The sequence below is a fragment of the Macaca fascicularis genome, chromosome 12 (genome assembly GCF_037993035.2).
Source record: "Macaca fascicularis isolate 582-1 chromosome 12, T2T-MFA8v1.1".
Classification (NCBI taxonomy): domain Eukaryota; kingdom Metazoa; phylum Chordata; class Mammalia; order Primates; family Cercopithecidae; genus Macaca; species Macaca fascicularis.
The window spans coordinates 82,335,443-82,361,736 of record NC_088386.1 but is presented as its reverse complement, the minus strand read 5'-3'; the positions used below and the strand labels follow the sequence as shown (position 1 = coordinate 82,361,736).

The window sequence follows — 26,294 nt, the reverse complement described above, 5'->3', positions numbered from 1 at the left end:
TCAGGGGTATTTCTCCCTTGATGCTTCGTGTGAGTTAAGACAGGGTAGATCTCCTGCCCAGGAAACCCAAGATGATGGGGAAGCTGGTTGTCTCCCTCAATCTCACTTTTTCCAATTTAGAAACCACAGTTGGGAAAAAATTTTCTGCATACTTGGAAAAAGTGAGAATCAGGAGACAACCAGCAAAATTTGGGGAGGGGCATGATAGATGTGGAAATCCAATTCTCTTAATGAGTTGCCCAGTTTTTTCACTTTATTGTGGTTCCAGAAACTGTCTCATCTTCATATTTGAGTTCTGGGATATTTCTGGTAATAATCTTGGTGCTGTATATATGTATTTTTGGTATTCTGTTGGTTGCGAGAGACAGAGGCTAGGCAGTGCTTCAGCTAGCTTCTACACAGCAATTTGGAACTCAAATTCTCTCTCGTTTATTATTTTATTAAATGTGTTTTCTTTACCTTTTCCCTTTTCTTCTTCTGGAATGCTCACAATGTGAATATTTGTTCGTTTAATGGTGTCCTATACATAAATTTGTAGGCTTTCATCATTCTTTTTTCTTTATCTCTTTTTCTTTGGTCTGTTATTTCACAATAACTGTCTTCTAGTTCAGAGACTTCTTTCTTCTGCCTAATCTAGTCTGTTTTTGAAGCTCTCAATTACATTTTTATCTCATTAGTTGAGTTATTCAGCTGTGGAATTCATATTTGTATCTTTTTATTTTCCAGTATCTACTTTGTTGAATTTCTCATTAAATTCCTTAATTGTTTTTCTGATTTTATTGAATTGTCTATCTGTATTATTTTGTATCTTCACTAAATTTCCTTAAGATTATTATTCTGAATTTTTTTGTGACATTTTGCTTATTTCCTTATGATTGGGGTCTGTTACTGGAGAATTATTGTGGTCCCTCAAAGGTGTCATGTTTCCTTACTTTTTCATGTTTGATGTGTCCTTCCATTGATTTCTATGCATCTGGCAGAAGGGTCACCCTCTCCAGTTTTATGAAGTAGATGTTGTAGAAAAGATTTATTCATTTAGATGGGTATTGGGCTGTTGGTTTGATGAGGTGTGTTGGCTTTGGTTCTAGGTGGACGCAGTAGTGTAGGCTGTATATAGTTTCTTCAGCTATAATCTATATTAGTAATGTTTGTAAGTGTGTCTGTGGCTTAAGCTGAGAAACATAGTGGTGGCAGTGCAGCTTTGCCAGAAATAGGCTTGCTGGGCTGTTTCTCAGGTCAGAGCACATGATGGGTCAGCCAAGGAGTCTGGCTCATTGGAGTTGAGGGTCTGTTACTCCAGCTGGGGCACAAGCATGTAGTTGCTTAGCCAGCCTGGGGACATGCCTGTCAGGTGTAGCCTCTTTTTGTTTCTCAAGCCTGGGACATGACCACCCAACTACTTAACTGGCCTGGGTGTGTGTTTTAGTGGTGGCCCTCAGGGCTGTTTCTCAGGCCCAGGAGGTCAGTGCACAGCTACTCAACTGGCTTGAATGCATGTCTGTCAGGGATGGCGTGTGGAGTTGTTTTTCAGTCCCAGAACACAGGTGCACAGCTCACTGGTCAACTTGAGGACATTTCTGCCAGGGGCTGTTTCTCGGGTGTGAATTGCAGGCAGAGTTTTTGGGCAATCCAGGGCAGGGGCATTTCTCTGTGGGTCAGGCATGCCACAGGGCTGTTTCTCAGGCATTGGACATGAACATGTGGCCACTCTACCAGCCTAGGGGTACGGCACCTGCTCAGTGGGGGACCTTTGGGGGGGATGGGGAGTGAGGCACACAGCAGTCTGCTGGCTCAAGAGTAAGTTCACCCTGGGTGGGTGTGCAAGACTTTTTTCCAACTGGAAGTGTAGGTAGTGGTGGCTGGTTTGTTTCCCTGCTTTGCAGGACCAGAGTCACAGCTGATCCTGGGCCCAAGCTCTACACAGCTGGGTTTGTGGTGGTCAGCCCCCCGCTCCCCACCACCCGGTGTGGGCTTGATGCAATAAAAATGGAGCCCCAGTGCTTCAGAAGTGCAGTGGCTACTTGCCCCCAGAGGAAGACACACTCCAGAGAAGGCCCTGATCTCAACATGGCACTGTGCTGCAGCAGCTTGACTGGGTGTAGGGTGGGAGTATACATCTCATGCTCCTAATCTGGAGCAGTGCACCTATGTGAAGCCCTAACAGCTCTTTCAATTGGGCACAGGGCTTTGAGAGAACTGTATGATACTCCTGTACTAAGGATTTTAGGTATTTACGGTGGCAGTGGGGGCTGATGGGATTTTTCTGCTTACCTTCCTCCCTCACCTCCTCCGCCTCTGCAAGTGGAAGTCCCTCTTGTCTGCACCAATCTGATCTGGGTGGGGAAGATAGGACTTCAGAGGCCAGGTGCCTGAACACTGCCTTCCTGAGTTTCAATCACCATAGATACATCTCCACTCCCCTGCCGCACTCCAGTGTTTTCCCTTCAACACCTGAGTCAATTCTTAGCTGTATTTTCATTGTCTTGGTCTTTTCTTGCAGGGGGAATGAGCACCGAGCATCTGCAGTCAGCCATCTTGCTGATGATGTCACTCCCATTTTGTACCTTGACCAATATGTCCCAATCCCCACTCCCACTCTCCAGCCCTTAGTAACCACCATCTACTCTCCATTTCTATGAGTTTCATTTTAGAGTCCATGTATAAGTGAGGTCTCACAGTATTTGTCTCTCTGTGCCGGACTTTTTTCACTTAGCAAAATGTCCTCCAGATTCATCTATGTTGTCACAAATGGCAAGATTTCCTTTTTTTGAAGGATGAATAGTGTTTATTTTGTAAATATACCATAGTTTTTAATCCATTCATCCACTGATGAACACTTAGGATGACTTTATAATTTGACCACTGTGAATAATGCTGCAATGAACATGGGAGTGCAGATATCTCTTCAGTGTACTCATTTCTTTTGACTGTATACTCAGAAGACTACTTGGTGGATTATATGATAGTTCCATTATTAATTTGAGGAATCTCCATACTGGTTTACGTAATAGCTTACCAATTTACATTCCTTCCAACAATGTGCTATTGTAATTGGGATTGTTTTCTTGATTTCTTTTTCAGATAATTCATTGTTAGTGTTTACAAAGGCAACTGATTTTTGTACATTGATTTTGTATTCTGAAACTTGATTGAATTCATTTATTAGTTCTAAAAGTTCTTTGAAGCCTTTAAAGCTTTTAATGCATAGGATTATGTCATCTGCAGAGACAGTTTACTTCCTTTGTGATTTTAATACTTTTTTTTCCTCTTGTTTAATTGCTCTAGCTAGGACTTTCAGTACTACTTGAATAGAAGTTGTGAGAGTGAATATTGTTCCAGATCTTAGAGGAAACGCTTTCAGCTTTTCATCATTGAGTATGATGTAAGCTGTGGGCTTGTCACATATGGTTTTTTTTTTTTTGAGACAGAGTCTCGCTCTGTCGCCCAGGCTGGAGTGCTGTGGCTGGATCTCAGCTCACTGCAAGCTCCGCCTCCCGGGTTCCCGCCATTCTCCTGCCTCAGCCTCCCGAGTAGCTGGGACTACAGGCGCCCGCCACCTCGCCCGGCTAGTTTTTTGTATTTTTTAGTAGAGACGGGGTTTCACCGTGTTAGCCAGGATGGTCTCGATCTCCTGACCTCCTGATCCGCCCGTCTCGGCCTCCCAAAGTGCTGGGATTACAGGCTTGAGCCACCGCGCCCGGCCTCACATATGGTTTTTATGATGTTGAGGTGCATTCCTTCTGTAACTAATTTATTGGTAGTTTTTATCATGAAAGGATGTTGAATTTCATTAGATAATTTTTCTTGATGCATTCATAATATATTTGTCCTATATTCTGTTAATGTGGTATATCAATTTATTGATTTGCATATATTGAACCATTCTTACATCCCATTAATAAATCCCACCTTACCACAGTGAATAATCATTTTAATGTGCTGTTAAGTTTGGTTCACTAGTGTTTTGATGAGGATTTTTGCATCTATGTTCATCAGAGATACTGGATTGTAATTTTCTTGTAATGGTATTGTCTGGCTTTGGTATCAGGGCCTCATATAATTCACTTGAAAGTTATTTCTTTTTCTTTGATTTTTGGAAGACTTTCAGAAGGATTGGTATTAGTTCTTCTTTAAATGTTTAATAGAATTCAGCAGTGAAGCCATCAGGTACTGGGCTTTTTTTGGTGAGTGATTTTTTAAAAAAAATTATTAATTCAGTCTCCTTGCTTGTTATTGATCTGCTCAGATTTTCTACTTCATAATTCAGTCTTAGATTGTATGTATCTAGAAATGTATCCATTCCTTCTAGGTTATCCAATTAGTTGGTGTATAATTGGTAATAGTCTTCTTATTAACCTCTTTATTTCTGTGTCTTTAGTTGTAATAGCTCCTTGTTTATTTCTGATTTTGAGTCTTCTGGCTTTTTCTTAGTGAAAGGTATATCAACTTATCTTTTAAAATATAACAACTCTTAGGTTTATTAATCTCATCCATTATTTTCCTAGCTTCTATTTTTTCCTGGCCTGATCTTTATTATCTTCCTTATACAAATTTTTTCTTGGTTTGTTCTTGTTTTTTCAGACCCTTTTGGCATAATGTTAGTTTGCGTATTTGGATTTTTTCCTTTATAATGTAGGCATTTACTGTTTTTGCTGCATTCCACAAGCTTTCATATGTTTTGTTTCCATTTTCTTTTGTATTAATATAATTTTTAATTTCTATTTAAATTTCCTCTTTTTTTTTTTTTTTTTGAGACAGAGTCTTTGCTCTTTTGCCCAGGCTGGAGTGCAGTGGCGTGATCTCGGCTCACTGCAAGCTCTGCCTTCTGGATTAACACCATTCTCCCACCTCGGCCTCCCGAGTAGCTGGGACTACAGGTGCCCGCCACCACGCCCAGCTAATTTTTTGTATTTTTAGTAGAGACGGGGTTTCACCATGTTAACCAGGATGGTCTCGATCTCCTGATCTTGTGATCCACCCGCCTTGGCCTTCCAAAGTGCTGGGATTACAGGTGTAAGCCACCATGCCCGGCCTTAATTTCTTTTTTGATCCATTAGTTGATCAGAAACCTATTGCTTAATTTCCACATATTTATGAATTTTCCTATCTTCCTATCATTGCTTTTTAGTTTCATATTATTGTAGTTGAAAGAGATATTTGAGATGGTTTCAATCTTCTTAAATTTGTTTTGTTTTATGACACAACATATGATAAATCCCAGAGAATGTTTCATGTGTATTTGAGAAGGATATGTATTCTGCTGCTGTTAGATGGAATGATCTTTCTATATGTCTGCTAGGTTCCTTTGGTTTATCATTCAAGTCCACTTCATCCTTATTGATATTTTTTCTTTTTGGTATGGATAATATATCCGTTGTTGAAAGTAGAATATTAAAGTCCCCCACTGTTATATTGCTGTGTATTTCTCCTTTGTGTTAATATCTGCCTATTATATTCAGATGATCTGATAGTAGGTGCCTATATATTTATAATTGTTATAACCTCTTGATAAATTGACATCTTTATTATATATGAACACTTTGTCTAATGCAGGCATTTACTACTACATTCGAATTTTATAGTTTTACAGTTTTTGACTTAGTCTGTTTTTTTCTTTTGTAAGTATAGGCACCCCTGCTCTCTTTGGTTATAATTTGCATAGAATATCTTTTTTCATTCATTTACTTTCTATGTGTCCTCAAGCCTAAAGCGAGTATTTTGTACACAGAATGTTATTGGATCATATTTTTCAACTTATTAATTTTTTTTTATTTCAATAGGTTTTTGGAGAACAGGTAGTGTTTGGTTACATGAATAACTTCTTTAGTGATGATCTCTGAGATTTTGGTACACCAAACATTCAGGCAATGTACACTGTACCAGTGTGTAGTCTTTTAATCCTCTCCCTGCTCCCATCCTTACCTTAGGTCCCAAAAGTCCATTGCATTATTTCCACACCTTTGCATCCTCATAGCTTAGTTCCCACTTATGATTGAGAACATAAAATGTTTGGTTTTCCATTCCTGAGTTACTTCATTTAGAACAATGGTCTCCAGTTCCATCTAGATTTCTGCAAATGCCATTATTTCATTCCTTTTTATGGCTGAGTAGCATTCCATGGTATATATTGATATGATTTGGCTGTGTCTCCACCCAAATCTCATCTTGAATACCCACATGTTGTGGGAAAGACCTGGTGGGAGGTAACTGAATCATGGAGTAGGTCTTTCCCATGCCATTCTTGGGATAGTGAAAACGTTTCACAAGATCTGATGATTTTAAAAAATGAGAGGTTTCCCGCACAAGCTCTCTTTCTTTGCCTGCCACCATCCATGTAAGATATGACTTGCTCCTCTTTGCCTTCCACCATGATTTTGAGGCCTCACTAGTCACGTGGAACTGTAAGTCCATTAAATCTCTCTTTTTTTTTTTTTTGTAAATCGTCCAGTCTCGATGTGTCTTTATCAGCAGTGTGAAAAGGAACTAATACGTATATACACCACAATTTATCCATTCATTGATGAGCATTTAGGCTGGTTTCATATATTTGCAATTGTGAATTGTGCTGCTATAAACATGCATTTGCAAGTATATGTTTTGTATAATACCTTCTTTTCCTCTGGGTAGACATCCATGAATGGGATTGCTGGATCAAATGGTAGTTCTACTTTTAGTTCTTTAAGCAATCTCCACACTGTTTTCCATAGTAGAATGATTATTCCTTCAAATATGTTGACCAAACTTTTAGATTTCTCCTCAGGAGCAGTGATTATTCTTAGGTTTGTTCTTTTAACATAATCTCAAACTTCCTGAAGGTTTTGCTCATGTTTTAATTTTTATCTTTGTCCTTATTGGGTTGGGTTAATTCAAAAGCCTTGTCTTCAAGCTCTGATGTTCTTTTTTCTGCTTGTTCAATTCTATTGCTGAGACTTTCCAGTGGATTTTGCATTTCTCTAAGTATGTCCTTCATTTCCAGAAGTGACTGTTTTTTATTTATGCTGTTTATCTATTTTTCTATTCATATCCTGTGACATTAAAGTTTCTTTAAGTTTGTATTCACCTTTCTCTGGTGCCTTCTTGAGTAGCTTAAAAATCAACCTTCTGAATTATTCTGGCAATTCAGAGATTTCTTTTCAGTTTGGATCCATTGCTGGTGAGTTATTGTAATATTTTGGGGGTGTTAAATAACCTTGTTTTTCCATCAATTCATAAACCAGAATTGTTTTTCTGGTTTCTTCTCATTTGGGTAGACTATGTCAGAGGGAAGATATGGTGCTCAAGAGCTGCTGTTCAGATTCTTTTGTCTTATGGGGATGTGGTGCTCTCCGCATTCCCCTAGGGATGGGGCTTTCTGAGAGCTCAACTAGAGTGATTGTTATTTCTCTTCTGGATCCAGCCACACAGCAGAGCTACTAGGCTCTGGGCTGGTTCTGTGGAGTGTCTGCAAAGAGTCCTGTGATGTGATCCATCTTCAGGTCTCTCAGTCATGGATACCAGAACCTGTTCCAATGCGTGTAGCAGGGGCGTGAAGTGGACTCTGTGAGAGTCCTTGGTTGTATTTTTGCTTAGTGTGCTGGTTTTGTGTTGGTTGGCCTCTGGCCAGGAGGTGGTGCTTTCAAGGGAGTATCAGCTGCAGTATTACAGGGAGTATATAAGCTTGCCCTAAGGTCACCTGGATAAGTATTTGGGTGTCTCAGGTGGTGGGTGGGCCACAGAGCTTCCAAGAAATTATGTGCTTTGTCTTTAGCTACCAGAGCAGGTAGAGAAAGACCATCAAGTAGGGGTGGGGTCTGGTGTGTCTGAGCTCAGACTCTCCTTGGGCAGGGCATGCTTCAGCTGTTGTGGGGGGTGGGGGCATGGTTCTCAGGCTGATGAAGTTACATTACCAGGGAGATTATGGCTGCCTCTGCCACATCATATAGGTCACCAGAGAAGTGGGGGAAAGCCAACAGTGACAGGCCTTACCCAGCTCCCATACAGCTGGAAAAGCTGGTCTCGCTCCCACTGTGTCCCCCTAACCACACTGAGTTTATTTCCAGGCAGCCAGTGAGCAGGGCTGAGAACTTGCCCCAGGCTACAAGCCTGCCTTCTGAGAAAGTAAACAAGGCTTTCAGGTTTCAGGCCTCCCCAGCTTCTGCAGCTTCTATGTTCATATCTGTACTCCAGGTCACTCCCTCCCCCAGTTTCTGTCCAGGAAACTTCACCTTCAGTTGAAATTGTTACAAAGTTCAGCTGAATGTTTCCTTTCCCCTCATCTTTCCCCATTTCCACTGCCAGCAAGGACCCCTATGAGATAAAGTCAGAAATGGCTTCCCTGGGGACTGAGAGGGCCCACAGGACCCCTCCCTGTGCTTCCTCTACCCCCATATTTTGCTCAGCTCTCTAAATTTGTCTCAGCTCCGGGTAACGTCAGATCCTTCTCCTGTGATCTGGACCTTCAGGTTTCCCAGGGAGGATGTGTGTTTGGGGGTGGATGTTCCCTCTTTCACACTTTGAATACTCACATTCTTTCGGCTGTCTCACAGAACCTGCAACAGCAAGCCGCTTCCTTCAAAGGGCCTGTGGAGTCTCTGATTTTCTTGGTATGTTACTGCACTAATTCTTGGAGCAAAAGTTCACAGTGTGAGCCTCCACACGCTGCTCTGAGTGGGAATTGGAAGTTAGTCCTGTCTCCTATCTGCCATTTCTTTCCAACTGAGATCATATTTTTTAATCCATTTAAACACTGTGTCTTTTGATTGGAAAATACATTCATTTGCATGTAAAGTAATAATCGATATGTAAGAACTTTTGCCATTTTGTTTACTAATTGTTTCATCATTCCTTTTTTCCATTATACCGTTCTTTTCTTCCTCCTTTGTAATTTGTTAAATTTTTAGAGTGCATGCTTTGACTTTTTTTTAAAATCTTTGTGTATTCACTAGAGGTTTATTTTTTCTTTGTGTTCACCACGGGACTTATATGAAACACCTTATTGTTATAACATTCTATTTTGAACTGAAAACTTAAGTTCAATAGCATACGAAACCCACACTTCTACTTCTCTCCTCACCGCCTTTTAGGCTATTGATGTTACATTGTATATCTTTCTACTTTATTTATCAGCAAATTGTAGCTATAGTTATTTTTAATACTTTGGTCTTTTAACTTTTGTATAGAGTCAAAAGTCATTTACACACCATTATTACAGTATTAGAGTATACTGGATTTGACTAAATATTTACCTTTACCAGTGAATTTTGTACAGATGGTCCCCAACTTACATTGGTTTGACTTAAAATTTTGTGACTTTATGATGGGTTTATTAGGATGTTTCCCCATTATAAGTTGAGAAACATTTGTACTTTCATACGTTTTCATGTTGCTATTTAGCATCCTTTTGTTTCAACTCTAAGAACTTCATTATTTCTGGTAAGGCAGGTCTACTGGTGATGACTTCTCTCAGGTTTTCTTTGTCAGGGAACGTCTCTCTGTCCTTCATATGTGAAGGACAGCTTTGCCATGTATAGTATTACTTGTTGATAGTTTGTTTTTTCTTTTTGCACTTTGAATATGTTCTCTCACTTCCCTTACAAGGGTTTCGTTGAAACCCTTACAAGGGGTTCGTTGAAAAGTCTGCTGATAGTCTTATGAAGGTTCCTTGTGTGTAATAAGACACTTTTCTCTTGGTGCTGTCAAGATGCTGTCTTTGATTTTTGAACATTTGATCATAATATGTCTCAATATTTTTCATTGGGTCTGATAGAGTTTGCATATTTGTCCCTGCCTAAATCTCATGTCGAATTGTAATTCTTAGACTAGTGGGAGGTGTTTGGATCATGGAGGTGAATCCCTTGTGGCTTAGTGCTGTTTTCATGATAGTGAGTGAGTTCTCACAAGGTCTGGTCACTTAAAAGTATGTGGCACGCCACCCCTGCTCCATTTTCTTTCTCTCTCTCTCTCTCTCTCTCTTTCTTTCTCCTACTTTCATCATGTGACAGGCCTGTTCCCCCTTCACCTTCTGGCATGATTGAAAGTTCCTTGAGGAGCTTCACCAGAAGCTGAGCAGATGCCAGCCCCATGCTTCCTGTAAAACGTGCAGAACCATTAGCCAATTAAGTCTATTTTCTTTATAAGTTACACAGTCTCAAGTATTTCTTTATAGCAATGTATGAACAGCCTAATACAGGGTCAGTCTTGCTTAGGGGTTTTTGAGCTCCATGAATCTGGTTGTCTATAATCCTCTCAATATTTGGGAAGTTTTCAGCTACTATTTATTTAAATAAGTGTTCTTTAACTTTCTCTCTTCTTTCAGAAACTCCCATAATTAATAATATATTTGTATTTGATGGTGTCCCATAAGTCTCTTATGCTTCCTTCATTCTTTTTCTTCCTACAATTGGGTAATTTCAACTTTTCTGTCTTCAAGTTCACTCAGACAACTAGCCCATCACCAGGTGCACAGACTGGTGTGGCTTCCTGTGGGTTTCTGGGAAGGCTCCCCCGGGTCACTGGGTAGTTCTCTGGACAGGCAGTGTTGGCCCCAGCCCATAGATGAGAGGGACTTAAAACAGTTGCAGGGCTGCTTCAGGTTCCACAGCTGAGACTAAGTTTGACAGGTCTGCCTCCAGGAACTCAGACAAGCATGTCTCCCCCTGGGGACCTCATGGGGCAGGACTGCTTGCAGTCTGCAGCTGACAGAGCTGAAGACAAGTCTCTTAGCCATTTCAGGGTCCACAGGAAGAAACAAAGTCAGCAGGCCAGTCACTCAAGGCATAAATGGCATGACTTTACCTGGGTTCCTTGGTGGGTGATTGTGGTAGGAGGATCAAGGCCAAACATGGCTGCAACTGAGTTCTGAGGATGACAGGGCCATTTCCAGGTCTGGAACTGGGACCATAGCCTGTGAGATTTCTACATGGGCACAGTTCTACCCTCTAGAATGGCCTCACTAGGTCTTGAGCTCCAGTAGGGTTTCACAAACTCCTATCTGAATTCCAGAGCTCCCACAAAGGCACTTTTGCCTTTGTTGCTTGAGAGGATACAAGCAGGGGAGCTCCTATTTTACCATCTTGCTGATGTCACTCTCTCCCTTTCTCAAAACACTTCCAATTATTCCACTGAAAAAAAAAATCCATTATCATTCATCTAATTCATTACTCCATTAATCACTATTTTTTGAGTACATACTATAACAAAGGTACTGTTAAGAATTGGAGGAATTATAAAGCATGGTTTGTGTCCATAAGGATCTTGCGGTCTAAGAAGACAAACATAAGCAAGATATCAACATAACAATTTAGTACACACAATCAGGCAGTATTTGCTTTAGAAATGAAATGAGCTCATCTTGGGGCAGATGGAATTTTTGAAATTTCCTGATTCAGATTAGTTTCTTACTAAGGCTAACTTTAATAGTATCAAATCTCACCCTGACTTAAAAAAAGAAAAAGGCAGGAAAGGTCCCAATTTCAAGAAGAGTAAATATAGTTCTCTTATCACTAATTCATGACAGCTTGCTCTTATGTCTCATTATGAAAAAAGAAAATGATAGAACAGTAGCAAGGATTACTTTTTGAGAAACCAGAATTTCAGAAAACAGGTATGTGTTAAAGATTGTTATCATGAAATTCACTTTCAATATTCTTTTCTTGTCATTTAAACATTAAGAAAAAAAACTTATTCAGAGAAATAATTTTTCCCTTCCTTTTATAAGTATAAGCACTCCCTAGAAATAATTGGTAAAATCCTTAATTATAGATCTCGTCTACTTATTAACATCCTCTTCAATGGTCAATATTCACATCAATAGTGTTTTGTTAAATAATCCATGGAATAATGACAAGCAACTCTTTTAAAACTAAGAAATACTAAATTTTTAAAAGTAACAATGAGAAAATATTTGCAAAAGTATGTTTTTTTTGTATTTTATGGACACAAACCTTTCAGAAATTACCTAAATCAGAAATCAGGGTTTTGCAATAGTCTTTATTATAAAATTTTGGATACTGAGTAGCTAATATTTTAATTTTTTAAAGTATTTTTCTATGAAAAAATAATCTACATTATTGGACTGAAATATGGAGATATGTAAAATAAAAATTCTGAGATACTGACTCTACATTGCTTAGTAGCTACTATTACCCTTTCAGTATAGTATTTAGAAAAGGTTTCTAACTAAGCTGTTCAAGTGTAATAAGTCCAGAGACTCTTGGGAATGTAATTATCTTATTTGTTTTGAATCAGACTGTCTGCAGTTAGTCTAGTGTTTTAATAAGGTCTACAAGGATTAGAACTAGTCAACATATGAATTATGAAACCCCTAATCAACCTGAAGAACAGAAAAAAATCAACTCGTAGGAAAAATGTGGTACTCTTGCAAGACTGTGGAATACCATTCAGAACCATAGCAGGGGTAGACTTGAAAACCAAGAAATATAGTTTCAACGAAGAAAGGTTTTGTTACCTAGGGGGATAAAATAGCATATGCTTCTAAAGATGTGAACTTTCTTTTTAAAAAATAATCTGTGAGTTTACATCATCCTGTAAACTTTCCCAAAAGAAATAGGAAGCTATTCATCTACTATAGCCAACAAAGTGCAGAAATGTGTTATTGCAATATTTTAACAAACATCACAGGTAGTTTTAAAATGTAATCCTTAAGCTTACCTTTTTTGGAAAGAAAATAGTTATTTTTTTCTAAGACATGTACCATCATATACTTGATGAAAATGTTTTTCCATAATTTGTCATTGAGATTATTAGCTTTTCAGCATTTAATATGGCAAATTGTGGTTAACTTCTAGCCTATTTTCTTCTAGTCAAACTCTAAAGATGTTATGTTTTAAAAATCTTAATAGGCAGAAATCTACAGTCCTCAAACTGAGGCTCAAAATGAAAAGATAAAGACAAGTCAAAGAAAGAATATTTATTTTGATGGAGCAAACAAATTCAAAACTAAGAAAATAGGGCAGTTTTCTCAGAAGAAATTAGCCCTCCAGTTGATTTAGAGAGAACTTACTAAGTAAGCTGTCTCATTGTGTATCCATCTATTAAGAAATCCACCTATAAAAAGAGGTCCACAAGGTGATTTCATGGGGCCTAGATAAAGAAACACTGTGGTGTAGTTTAAATATTTCTCCAACATTTACTTCAAGGAAAGGATCCCTGATTATCTGCCAGTTATTAAGTACCGAAAGGTGAATCGCTTTTGATAAACTTGTTAAAATGTCTCTTAATTCCATCCAACTACTTTTCTTACAGTTCTTACATCTCAGTCTTCCCATATTAGTTTCTCTTCTGAGATGAGAATGTGATGATCAGTTTGTGAACATCGTCTGTTTGGCAGCTGTTTCTGATTTATGTTTTGTTACAAACCAGTACCATGTGAGTTAGGGTCCCCTATGGCTCCTCCAGGGGCTGTATCATTTCTGATAAGACTAAGACTCTCTTAGATGGAGACCAGGCTCCCTAACAAAGGTAGCCATAGCTTGGCTAGCACATGCAGGGATCCGAGTGAAACTATTTATCATAAAGACAGTGCTGGAAATTACAATCTCTATTGGTGAGTGGATTCAGAGTCCAATTCCCATTAGGACTGACCCAAGCTATTTTTAGTACCATATTCATTTATAAAAGTTACAGGAAATGTCTAAAAACATGGCAGTCAAGATAATTCTACAAAGTATTCTAAAGTCCCCAAATACAAACTGCCTGAACTTAAATATTGTTCAACTGATTAAGCAGATAGGTTATTGGAGAGCTAACTCTTTAAATATAAACAGCCTTTATGTTATCATTTAGATTCAGGTTTAGAGTTCAAAGAATATTTTTAAAAGGGGTTGAGGGTTTACTGTATCATTTTCTCCCTTAGGTGTTTTGGGATTTGTAATTTATTTTAGATTCGATCAGATTGTCTTAAGTCTCCTCAGTGGATGGAAAACAATTTGTCTACACTCAGCTCTAACAGTAAAAATGGGAACTTTGGAGACATGAAGTATAAAGAAATATCAAGTTCATTATATAAACAAAAGGGGTTATTTTACTGTAGGAGATGTAATAAGTAATAATTGAATATTTATTAGATTAAATGGCAATGTAGGGAGGAATGTTTTCTAGTTTACCAAAAATTAAACAATGCATCAAGCACATTTTAGATTTATTTTATTATTTTTAATGAACTATGTTTAACATTTTACAAATCTTCAGGTTGTTACAATTTTCAGCAGTAAATATAGTAGTAACAGCAATAAATACACCGAAATATGAGATTTCTCTGAAAGAATACAAAAAATAGAAACACCTGGAAATAAGAAGGCAAAATGTCAATTCTAGATCTGAAATAGAAATTAATACAGCTGAATTCCTTTACAATGCTGGTACATGGGAAAATGAGAAACTCATGCGCCTTATAAATGAATGTGTGACTTTGAGCTTCACCTTTCTGGGAAGTTTTGAGGGACATCATTTGACCCACAGATCTCTAAAACCCTATAATACATATCAATACCAGAGGATTCAAACACATAGTGGCCTGAAAATGATTGCCAAAGCAAAGAAGTGCTTTCATTCCTCAACATTTGTGATCTTTGTGGTATACTATGTATTATAAAAGGGCATAATCCCTATACAACTGCATAAAGTCATAAAAATTGATTTATAAAGTCTCAAGATCATAATATGTATTCAAAAATACATATAGCTGTGCTTTAGTAAATGAATCCATCAGTTAGTCGAGAGATAGTTTTGCCTTTAATATATATCCAAAGTATATACAATGGATCGACAAATGTTAACAATTTGTGACCAAAATCATCTAGGTTTATATTTGAAAAAACCTTAGTTTTCAATTTAAAAATTTAAGAAAGTTGTGAATATTGTTTATTATCACTTGGGTTAAGAAAAGGTAGATGGCTTCAGCTTTTTAACAGGAAATTTGTGAACTACTCACAAATGAGAAGTCACACTCTTTTGATCATTAGAAAAGATAAATTGCCTATAATTACCAATTGCGAACAGCATGTGCAGTGTAAAAATAATAATGTTTTATTCTGAAATCAAACAAGTAGTTCTAGAAAAGCCCTTGGGATACATCATCTCATTTCCCTTACACAAAAATGAATAAAATAAGTGGCATACCTGAATGGTATACCCTTACACCAATATGTGTATTTCATTACCAAGCTGAGATGAAACATTTTTATTTAAAGGTGGGAAAAATAAACACTTAAAATATAAAGTTTTGCTATATAGTTTCTGACTTCATTCCAACATAATTTATCATCAATATATACTGTATTCAAAAAACAAGAAATACTACTCACATGCAAAATTTATTGTTCCAACATGAAACACTAGGTCTATATTTTTAATAAAACTGCACATCTGTTTAATTTGGTTAACTGAAAGAAAATGCACACTTAAAAAAGATGTTCTATCCTTCTAATAATGCAAGTCTATATCAAAGGCACTTCAGCAGAGCACTAACTTTAACCTTTTCCAAATCATTTTCATTTGTGCTGCTTTTGATGTATCTTTCTGTGTAAGACCAATAAGAAGCCTTCTCTAATTGTTATAAGCCTTATCACTTAAAAAAAAAAAAAAAAGAAAAGGAAGCCTATGTATTACCCAAAACATTTATTTCTTCTATGGATTGGAGTAATATATAGCAAATATTTACCTAGGGTCTTTATGTTCTTTGGGTTAACACAGAATGGTAGGAAGGTTATTTGACAGGTTAGATGTTGCAGAAGTTGCAGGAAAAAATTGCACATCTAGCTATAATTTTACTGAAGCAAATGGGCTATTTTGGTTCACTGAACTTGTTGACGGTCTCTATGTTGCTCCCATGTTGAATAGCAGGGAATGAAAAACAAAGCAATTTAGGATTTTTACCCCCACAAGGGAAAGGTGCTTCAGACATTTGCCTTCAGGGAAATTTTAAGAAAAATGGGATCAGTTGATTTTAATGAATAATGAGCTTTTTATTTTTAGGATGTATGAATGGTAATTGAGTTAATTAAAAAGTTGTTCACATTGAATGCTTGCTATGATGAAAAGAATATAGATATATTACTTACAAAACTGAAAAAAGAAGTTGCAAAGGCTATAAGTAACTTAGGGAAAAGCTTTTACTTTCCCCCTGAAATTGAAACTGTTTTTCTTAAACATTTTTTAAGCAAATCAATATCTGGATATACAACTACTATACTGAAGGTATTTTTGAGCCTCAGAAAAAATGGCATTTCTTTTTCTTCTCATCAACATTTAAGAAAAATAAATCAATGTTTATTTTTATCTCCACATATTTTATTTTAGTGTTCAAAAGAAACTTTCACATCATTTTTTAAAATTTCATAGCCTTTAAGTGACTGAGTTCAGGTTTTTAGAGTAGAAGAAATATATTAAAACCAATTTAGCCTAAAAGTATCAGTGAGCCTTAAATCAAAGTCATAGATTATTTTTTCAGATTTGTAAAAAGTTTTCCTTGACAGCTAAGCTTGCTTCATTGTTGAGGGGAAGAAAAAATAATTAATTTTTAAATAAAAATTGCCAAATTTCTAAATTACAAATTAATACCTTACTTATTTTGTGAAGTTATATCCAAAAACAACCAAAGAGCTGGTGTCTCCCTCTCTAATGACCAAGTAGGTTCTTGCTCATATTATATAAACGTAGGATTTACGTTTGGGATGATACAATACGCATGCTGTTTAAAGACCAAACAACATTTTCTTTGAGATAACTCCAGAGTAACATCAGTCCAAGTCATTTATCAAGTTATTTTTAAGTATAGGCAGAAGAGGACGTAATAGTAACATTTAAAAGAATATGATGCCTGAAGTCAGTTTTGTTTCTAAATGTTCCATGGGGTAGTCACCATGGCAGAGGCAACATTTTTGGAGGCAACTTGAGGAGTATATATTTCACTGTTTATTCTTAAGAGAGTCAAGGCCAAACTGGCTGGCCGAGCAACATTTTCAGAAAACTAACATCTTGATGCTATTTTGCATTTTGAAAACTTGGATACTGTAATTCATTACCCAAAAATAAATGAATAGGCCAGAAAAAGCATTCCTTGGTATCTTTCTCTCTGATTACTGAATTACCATTTACTCTGCTTGAGACATGTCCAAGAACCATGAGATTGCTCAGTCTCAACTTCTTAAGTTCATACTGCAATTTACAACAAGAAGCAAGAATAAATGGCACGAGACAGCAGACACACAATCCCTGTTGGAGTTAATTTATGGGAATCAGTGGGCGTTCCTCTCGCTTCTTCCAGATGTTAGTCTTGCTATCTCTTTTGGCTAGTGGTGGTCTGCCCCTTCTTTTAGTGGGGGATGTATTAGCTTCAAAATCTTCAACAGTGCTTTTCCTTCCTAGGGACTCTTCCCCAGGGTGCTCCATAATCACTCCACTCCCTCCATCCAGGATGTGCCTTAAAGTTGGGTCCTCAGGGGAACAGACGGTGGTTCCACTCTCACTGCTGCTTAGGTCTAAATCTTCTAAGTAAAGGATCTTGGGCTGATGCATGCTTTTGATGAATGTTTTCTCCCTCTCGAGCTTTCTACTTGAGTGAAGCTCATTCAAGTCCACCCCAGAGTCCAGACTGGTGTCATTGCTCTGGGTTCTCTTGCCCTTTTTCAGGTCTATAAAGGAGTGCCTCACTTGCGCAACTGGCTTTCCATCAAGAGACACAAACCAGGCTCTGGGATGCGGGGAGGGCTTTCCTTTGGACAGCTCCAGGAGGGTCTGTTCTGAAATTCCTTGAAGTTCTGATGAAAATGGAGTCATGACAACAGCCTCATTTAGTGTTCCAGGAACAGAGACGGATTCCAGTAAACTGCTTGAATATCGGCTCCAATCTGAAGCTTGGGATGGCAAGCTCTGTTGACCTTCAAGTATGATATCCTCTTCCCTGGCATCTGGGGGCTGTGCATGAGAATGAATTGGCATTTTGGGCAAGGTCTGCGTAAAGTTCTCTCGATTTACTGGTTCCATCAGTTGGCCATAGACTAACTGTCCCTTTCTTGGCAAAGTAGCTGACTTAGCAGTATGTAGCTGTTCCGGCGTGGAGAAAAGGTCAGATGTTTGAAGAATGGCAATGGGCTGGCTGTAAATATGCATAAGCTGTTCAGGAATATGGGAACGCCCATAAGCCTCCTCATTACCTGTGAGATACCTCTTTTCATCTTGAGCATCACCTAGAGATGAAGATAGATTGTTGTTAATATGTTTAGGTTGTTTGGACCCTACACTGGGCTCCAAAGACTGTGTTGGGTTTCTTGAGTAATTATTTTGATTGACTGATAGAAATGCAACATCTTCATTGTAGATTTTAAAATCGTCCCGAGTTTTTACCATGGAAACTCTTTCTTCTGTTTCTGCCTTTGATGGTTCCTTTTTCTGAGGACTATATGAGGAGTTTTTGGCATTGAATAACTGTGACTTGTCCTCAGCTTTTAATGCAACTTTAACTGTACTGATATGATTTATATGTGTTGTTGAAGTTGTCTGGTCTCTCTTGAGGACCTCAAGTTTAGTGATATTTCTTTCTCTTTTCTGTGGAGTACCACACTTATCCCTAGAGTAGAAGAGAAGGCAAAAAATATTTAAAAGTTATGACACAAATGGTTCATTTTTTAAAAATCACTCCACAATCTACACATCATATATGTGCAATGCTATTGTGAGATATGCAGATTAAAAATAAAGATATATTGTAAAATTAAATTTATTTCTACAAATAAACTTTTCAATGTACAGAATACACTGAAATGATACCATACCTTGATAATTTCTGTTTATAGCCATTAATATTTTCTTACCTGCAATAACAAAGTAGTACAGCAAAAAATCCAATGACAATGACTATTGTTCCTCCTAATATGGCTGTAAGAAATACTGTATGGTAGGCAGTTATGTCCTTGGAATCTTCATTTATACCTGAACCTACATGGTTCAATATAAACAAAGAGAAAATGTTATTTTAGATCAAATTCTCAACTATGTCACATGCTGGGTGAGGCACATTGAATAGGTTACACACTTTTATTTGTTTGCTCCCCTCCTATGACAGATTTCCCTATGGGTGAAGTAAACCTTCCCTATCCGTTGGCTTCATTGACTGACTCGCTTTAACCAATGAAATGTGAGCATATTAAATAAGTTTGCATGGTATGGCTCTGCCCTCTTGCTCAAGCCTTCTAATATGTGAATAGCATATCCCAGAGAGTTTTCATTCCTTCAACCTGGTGTCTAGAATGAGAGTATCTGTTGAACTGAATGAAGCCAAGTCCAACAGTGTAGCAGACAACCTGAAACACTCATGAAATGTAAGTAGCAAATAAGTGTTTGATATCGTTAGCCACCGAGACAGCAGGGTTGTTTGTTACTGCAGCAATGGCTATGACAGAAGATGCTGAGATGCTGCTATAGAAAGCTTAAAACATACGACATTGGCTTCCAGGCCAGGCAGTGAGAAAACTGTTTCAACAGGCAGTAAAACTGGTGATCCAAGTAACAAAAAAATTGGTAAAATAAACTGGGAGAAAAAATTTTTAACTAATTTGAGCTTTGAACAAAGAGATTTTAAGATAGAATGTTGATTATCAGCTGTATTTACTATTTTATTTAATCTTTAAAAATTTTAAAGACAAATTCAAAAAAAGGATTTACCAAAGCAAGCAGGGGTATAAAGAAATAGAATCCAAAAATTCTAAGACTTGAAGGATTAAGAGTTGCATCTCCTTCTACCTGGGCTCTAGAGTAAATGGAGCACAACTGACCCACTATCCTCCTGCTATGAGAACATACGCATAGGAATGGCATTGTGATAAGCTTTACTGCAGTAAAAGCTGACTAGGATGATTTCAACATAAAAATGAATGCTAGTGGTAAAAACACACATATTAAGACCAATGGAACAGAACAGAGAACCTATAAATCCATACATCTATAGTGAACTCATTTTCAACAAAGATGCCAAGAACACATACTGGGGAAAGGACAGTCTCTTCAATACACAGTGCTGGGAAAACTGGATATCCTTATGCAGAAGAACGAAACTAGACTCTTATCTCTTACCATATACAAAAATCAAATCAAAATAGATTAAAGACTTAAATCTAAGACCTCAAATTACAAAATCACCAAAAGAAAACACTGAGGAAACTCTCCAATAAATCTGGGCAAAGATTTATTGAGTAATATCCTGCAAGTACAGGTGACCAAAGCAAAAATGGGATAACATCAAAAGCTTCTGTAGAGCAAAACAAACAATCAACAAAGAGAAGAGACAACCCACAGAATGGGAGAAAATAATAACCAGAATATATAAGGAACTCAATTCAACAGAAAAATTCTAATAATCCCATTAAAAAATGACCAGAAGACTTGAATAGAACACTTCTCAAAAAAAGACAAACAAATGGCAAACAGGTATATGAAAAGAAGCTCGACATATTTGATCAGAGAACTGCAAATCAAAACTACCATAAGATCATCTTATCCCACCCAGTTCACATGACTTTTATCCAAAAGACAGGCAATAATGAATGCTGGTGAGGATGTAGAGAAAAGGGAACCCTCCTACACTGTTGGTGAGAATGTAAATTAATATAGTCACTATGGAGAACAATTAGGATGTTCCTCAAAAAAAATAGAGCTACCATATGACTCATCAACCCCACTGCTATATACCCAAAAGAAAGGAACTCAGTATATCAAAGAGATATCAGCACTCCCATATTCATTGCAGCACTGTTCACAGTAGCCAAGATTTGAAAATGACCTAAGTGTCTATCAACAGATGAATGGATAAAGGAAATGTGGCATATATACACAATGGAGTACTATTCAACCATAAAAAAGGATGTGATCCTGTCATCTGCAACAACATGAAAGGGAGTTTAGGACATTGTGTTAAGTGAAATAAGCTAGGCACAGAAAAATAGACTTTGCATGTTCTCATTCATCTGTGGGAGCTAAACACTAAAACAACTGGAAATTGAGGGTAGAATGATGGTTTACCAGAGGCTAGGAAGGGTAGTGTGGGGTTAGGGGAGAGTAGGGATGGTTAGTTAATTAGAATGAGTAAGATCTAGTATTTTGATGGTACAACAGAGTGAATACAGACAATAATTGTACATTTAAAAATAAAGAGTATAATTAAAACATTTATAACAAATAAATGCTTGAGGTGATAAATACCCCATTTATGTTGATGTGATTATTATGCATGATTATTATGCATTGTATGCCTGTATTAAAATAGCTCATGTACCTGAGAAATATAAATACCTATTATGTACCCACAAAGATAAAACATTTAAAAACATGATAAAGATGAATGCTATTGGGCAGCTAATCTTGAGGTAATCTGCTTCAATATCACAAAGACTTCAATATCACAAAGCTCAAAAAGGTATATAATAAGTCTACTTATCAGTACCAATTATATCCTAATATGTATTCAATGAGATAGGGTAAGAAGAGTGAGTGGTGGGGCAACTGGTTTCTGGTCATCTTTACCATGAGAAAACATCCAGAATGAGGCTCCCACCTGCACTGAGGACACTGAAGAATTTGAGGGACCACCACCTCTTTAATTTTATCTTTCAAATTTTGCACTAAAGATTTGGAGAAACAGTATTGCAGTTATGCATGTAGACTTTACAGCCAAAGTGTCTGAATTGGAACTCTCACCTCACCATTTATTTTTATTCAGTCTTGGGAAAGTTTCATTTCTTTTGTATCTACTTCCCCTATCTGTAGAGCAGTAACAGTTATTTAATCCTCAGCAGTTCACATGGGTTAGATATGAGTAAATACTTGTGAAACACTTAGACCAGTGCTTGGCTCATGATAAGCGCTCAGTTTTAGCTATACCACACTATTCTTGAATGAAGCTTTAAGGTTATATTAAAACGGGCACTCTACTATTGGCCATGATTTCACAGATGGTGACTGATCTATCTTATTTAATAGACAAACACAACACTGTACGATATGAAATTTTGTCAAACAAGAAATGAGAGTAACTTTCTGCTATCTGTAGATTTGTATGGAGGTTTGGTTTGATTATAACTGGGCATAAATGAGTTTGTTTCCAGAATGGAATAATGCTAACAACTCCACAGGAATCCAACAAAACTCACATTTGGAAACAGGATGTTGACATATTGAGTTTGCCCCAAATCCTATACGTATGGCAGTAGCAAGAGAATGCATCTGTCTGTGTGCATGCATGTCTAAAAGGAGTTAGGTAGAAAAGCATTTTTTTTCATTCAAGTATATTTAAAATGCACATTTAAAACACTTGCTTATTAAACTGTACTCAACCACCTACTCTCCTACACCAATCTGAAAAATTAATCTCTTGCACTTAATATTTTTCCAAGGAATTCTAGAATTCTATTTAAACTTTAAAAAACAAATTAACCACATTTATAACTAAAGAAGCTCTGCAAACACTAGCTCATCATAGGCACAATTTTGAGATTTTATATATCTTAAAATGTTTAGGGACATTAGGAATTGTGTCATAATCAACATATATATATTTGGTCTCTGTCCCTAGTTTCTGGCACAGAGCTTCTAAAACACTTGGAATTTCCTGAGCAACAGGGGTTCTAGGAGTGTCTTTTGTTCTATTATGTGGTCTTTGACCCTGTTTCCTAACATAGAGCTCCTAAATCCCTTGGAATTTTCTGGGTGTTGGGAGTATCTTTTGTTCTAACTTGACTCTGGGCGGGCTCATGCCTGGGGGCTGGTGACCAACAAGCCATGCTTAGAAGCTTGTAGCTTTCAGCACCACCCCTCATACTCCGGGAAGGAGAATGGCTGGAGATTAAGTTAATAATTGATCATGCCTGCACGAGGAAGCCTCCATCAACATCCCTCAAGTGTAGGGTGTGTAAAGCCTCTAGGTTGATAAACACATCCACGGGCCAGAAGGGTGATATACCCCAACTCTATGGGGGAAAAAGCTCCTGTACACAGGACCATTGCCCTACGTACCTTTTCATCTGCTCTTCATCCGTATCCTTTATCGTTTCCTTTATTACAAGCTGTTAAGTGTAAGTAAGTGTTCCCCTGATTTCTGTGAGCTATCACAGCAAATAATCAAACCTGAGGAGAGAATTGTGCAAACCCCCCCATTTGAAGCCAAATCTGAGAACCTGCTGCTTGCAATGGGCACCTGAAATGGGGGCAGTCCTATGGGATTAAACCTTTAACCTGAGGGGTCTGATGCTAACTGTAAGTAGACAATGTCAGGACTGAATTGAATTATAGGATATAATCAACGTCCACTGAAAATTGGAGAATTGGTTGGTGTGTGGAAAGACCATGTGAAGACGCCTTGAGAAAATGGCCATGTAGAAGCCAGGAAGAGACCTCACCAACCCTGACAGCACCTTGACCTTGGACAGTAGCCTCCAGACTGTGAGAACATAAATTTCTGTTAATAGCCAGTTACTACTCTGCAATTATTTTGTTATGGCAGCCTGAGCAGACTAATACAATATCCAACTCTCCCAATTTAGAAACAAGAAAACTAATGCTCAGTTGGGTAAGTACCTATTTCAAGCTCACTCAGTTAATTACAGACAAAGTAAGGGCTATCATCAAGTTATCCATATTTCTAATGTAGTATTCCTTTGATTGATATGCTTGCAGAATAAATTCTTCAAAAGCATCACTAGAAGATCTCTAATTCAAACTAAACAAGAAGCCCCTACTTTTATTTTCGTACTCATCCAAACAACATCTTTTCCAATAAATAATCTGGAACAGAACTTCCACGTGGTTTTAGAAAATAATTTTGGCTTTTGTAATTCATAAAGCTATCTTACGTAATTCAGTTATTTTAGATATATTTTTAGTGTAAGTACATTTCTCTATAAAACTGAAATGCTCCATAGGTTATTTTTATTAAAAATGAAATGAGTTGTATGAAATTAGTTTTTCATCGATATTTCATTATAGTTGCAAATATAGAATGGGATAAGGCCAGACAGCTGGCAAGATTGTATGATATTTTGCATCATGAAAAGCAAAAGTAACCACCCTCTGGTTTCTGAATAAATAATCTTGTAAGCACTAAGTTCAAATAGAAATAAAAAGAACATTTCTCGTGATTATATATGGCTACCTAGTCCTAGCTTCTCAAGAGGCTGAAGTGGGAAGATCCAGAGTTTGAGCCCAGCCTGAGCAGGCAACATAGCAAGACCCAATCAAAAAAGAAAATTCAAACTTGCCAACACAGAATGAAAATAAAAATCAAACTTGATTTTAAAAATTAGAGAAAACCGATAGCCTTCAAAATAATAGATAGTTATAATAATGTTAGATGACAAAATGCTGCAGATAAACATATGTAAAATGCCATCCATGTTCTGGATCAGGGTAAGTACTAGGACTATTCCTAATCAGTATGAAATACCCAGGTAGCAACTACCCCTCAGCTGTGAGCCAAAACACTTGATAAACCAAAAGAATTATCTCTAATGCATGTATATCATAATCTTCAATCATGTATTCAACTTTCACTCTAAAATCTTCACTAAAATAACACTAAACTTTTGCTTTGTTTTTAATCTGTAAAAACACAAACCTACAAAAATAAAGGAATATAAGCTATCATAATTGACTCATGAAAGCTGGTGGCAGGGAAAGCCAAGAAGCAATTTGATTTATGCCAACACATACCCAAAAGGCCCAGGGTAGCAGGCTGACAGTGCAACCAGTCTAGACTACTGCAGGTTAGAGAATTTTTCTTTTTTTCAAAATTTAATGGCTAAAATATGCAATGTTTGAATATTTTGAGGAATGTACACAACTTGAGATCAATGTAGGGTTTCCTGAGGTACAAATTACCTAGATAATTTGACAACATGTTAAATATAAGGAAATAAAATTCTCATTCTTCCTAGAATATGAACAGATCTTCCCTAGGGGACAATTCATGGTTTTGCTCCCCAGCCTCCATCTTCCTTCTGTTCAAAATGTCAGACCAATTTTCATTTAGTACGGGGGTGTCCAATCTTTTAGCTGCCTTGGGCCACACATAAAATACATTAATGATAGCTCATGAGCTCAAAAAAAAAAAAATCACAAAAAAACTCAATGTTTTTAGGAAGTTTACAAATTTGTATTGGGTCTCATTCAAAGCTGTCCTAGGTTGCATACAGCCTGTGGGCTGAGGGTTGAACAAGCTTGATTTAATACATCCTCAGTCTTTTCTTGAATGATGGTGTCTGCAGACTTCCAAGAGCCCTTCCTCTCCTCCTCAATCCCCACCAAATAACATGTGTGCTCATGACCCAAAAGTGGGCCAATGGGATGATCATTCTTCAGCCCTAGAATGACCAGGAATAGTATAAGGAAAATACTGGAAAGGGCTGGAAAGGGTTGGAGCCAGCCACCACACAGCAGCAACCTGGCAAAGGTTGTCAAGCAGGCTGCTAACTAGGCCATCTGGCACGGCAAGGAGTCCTGCCTTTCAGCATGTGGTTCTTCAGCCTTCCCTGGGTTCCTGTGAACTCCCTACATCCTTCTAATATAGCATATTTTTAAATTACTCAAAGTATTTTTCTGTTGCTTGCAACCAAAAGCTCTGATTTGGACAGAATTTATTCATAAAAAAAAAAGTAGACTAAGAAAATACTTGATTTGAACAAACTTCACTCTTCACAGATTCATCAGATATGACTATAAGAGACCTTATACACATGAAAAAAAAAAATGCTGAGATCAAGTTCCTATCCCATTGTCATACAGCTTGTAAGTGGCAGTGCTTAGAATAAAACTGAGGTCTGCTGCTATCAATTCCAGCAAGACTATTTGGATTATATGTTTTAATTACTTTCATTTTTTACAATACCTCTAGTTCCTGGAAGTGGAGCTGCTATCCAGTAGCCCAAATGTGGTGCATCATATGTCCAGATTAAATGACTGTTATGTTCCTTGACCATTCCCCGACCATGATTTACCCAAGCACCTAAAAAGGAAGGTATGTAAAAAATACCAGTTAGTTACAGTTATATATCTTAAGAACTGATGGTCATGCATAGAATACGTTATGGGACTTTTTCAAAGATTATGAAAACTGTGGCAATATATTATCATAGGCTAATAAATATCACATCATATTATAATATGGTATATACTGTAATAGAATAATTTGGATCATTTGTCATGACCAAAAAACACTGTAAATAAACTAAGGATGGCCAGGTGCAGTGGCTCAAGCCGGTAATCCCAGAACTTTGGGAGGCCAAGGCATGTGGATCACAAGGTCAGGTGTTCAA

At 37.4% G+C, this 26,294-nt stretch overlaps 1 protein-coding gene across 2 annotated transcripts in view; it reads right to left on the bottom strand.

Annotated features, from left to right (window-relative positions):
* Positions 1 to 14,125: 14,125 nt before the first annotated feature.
* Positions 14,126 to 26,294, bottom strand: part of FAM171B (family with sequence similarity 171 member B) — a 71,645-nt gene continuing 59,476 nt past the window's right edge. For both annotated transcript variants that reach the window (XM_005573676.4, XM_045367359.2), the window contains 3 exons: positions 25,868 to 25,984; positions 18,810 to 18,933; positions 14,126 to 18,565 (listed from right to left, as the gene is read on the bottom strand). In XM_005573676.4, the coding sequence (XP_005573733.2) occupies positions 17,221 to 18,565; positions 18,810 to 18,933; positions 25,868 to 25,984 (1,586 nt within the window). In that variant the 3' untranslated portion in view covers positions 14,126 to 17,220. The remainder of the gene's footprint in view (positions 18,566 to 18,809; positions 18,934 to 25,867; positions 25,985 to 26,294) is intronic.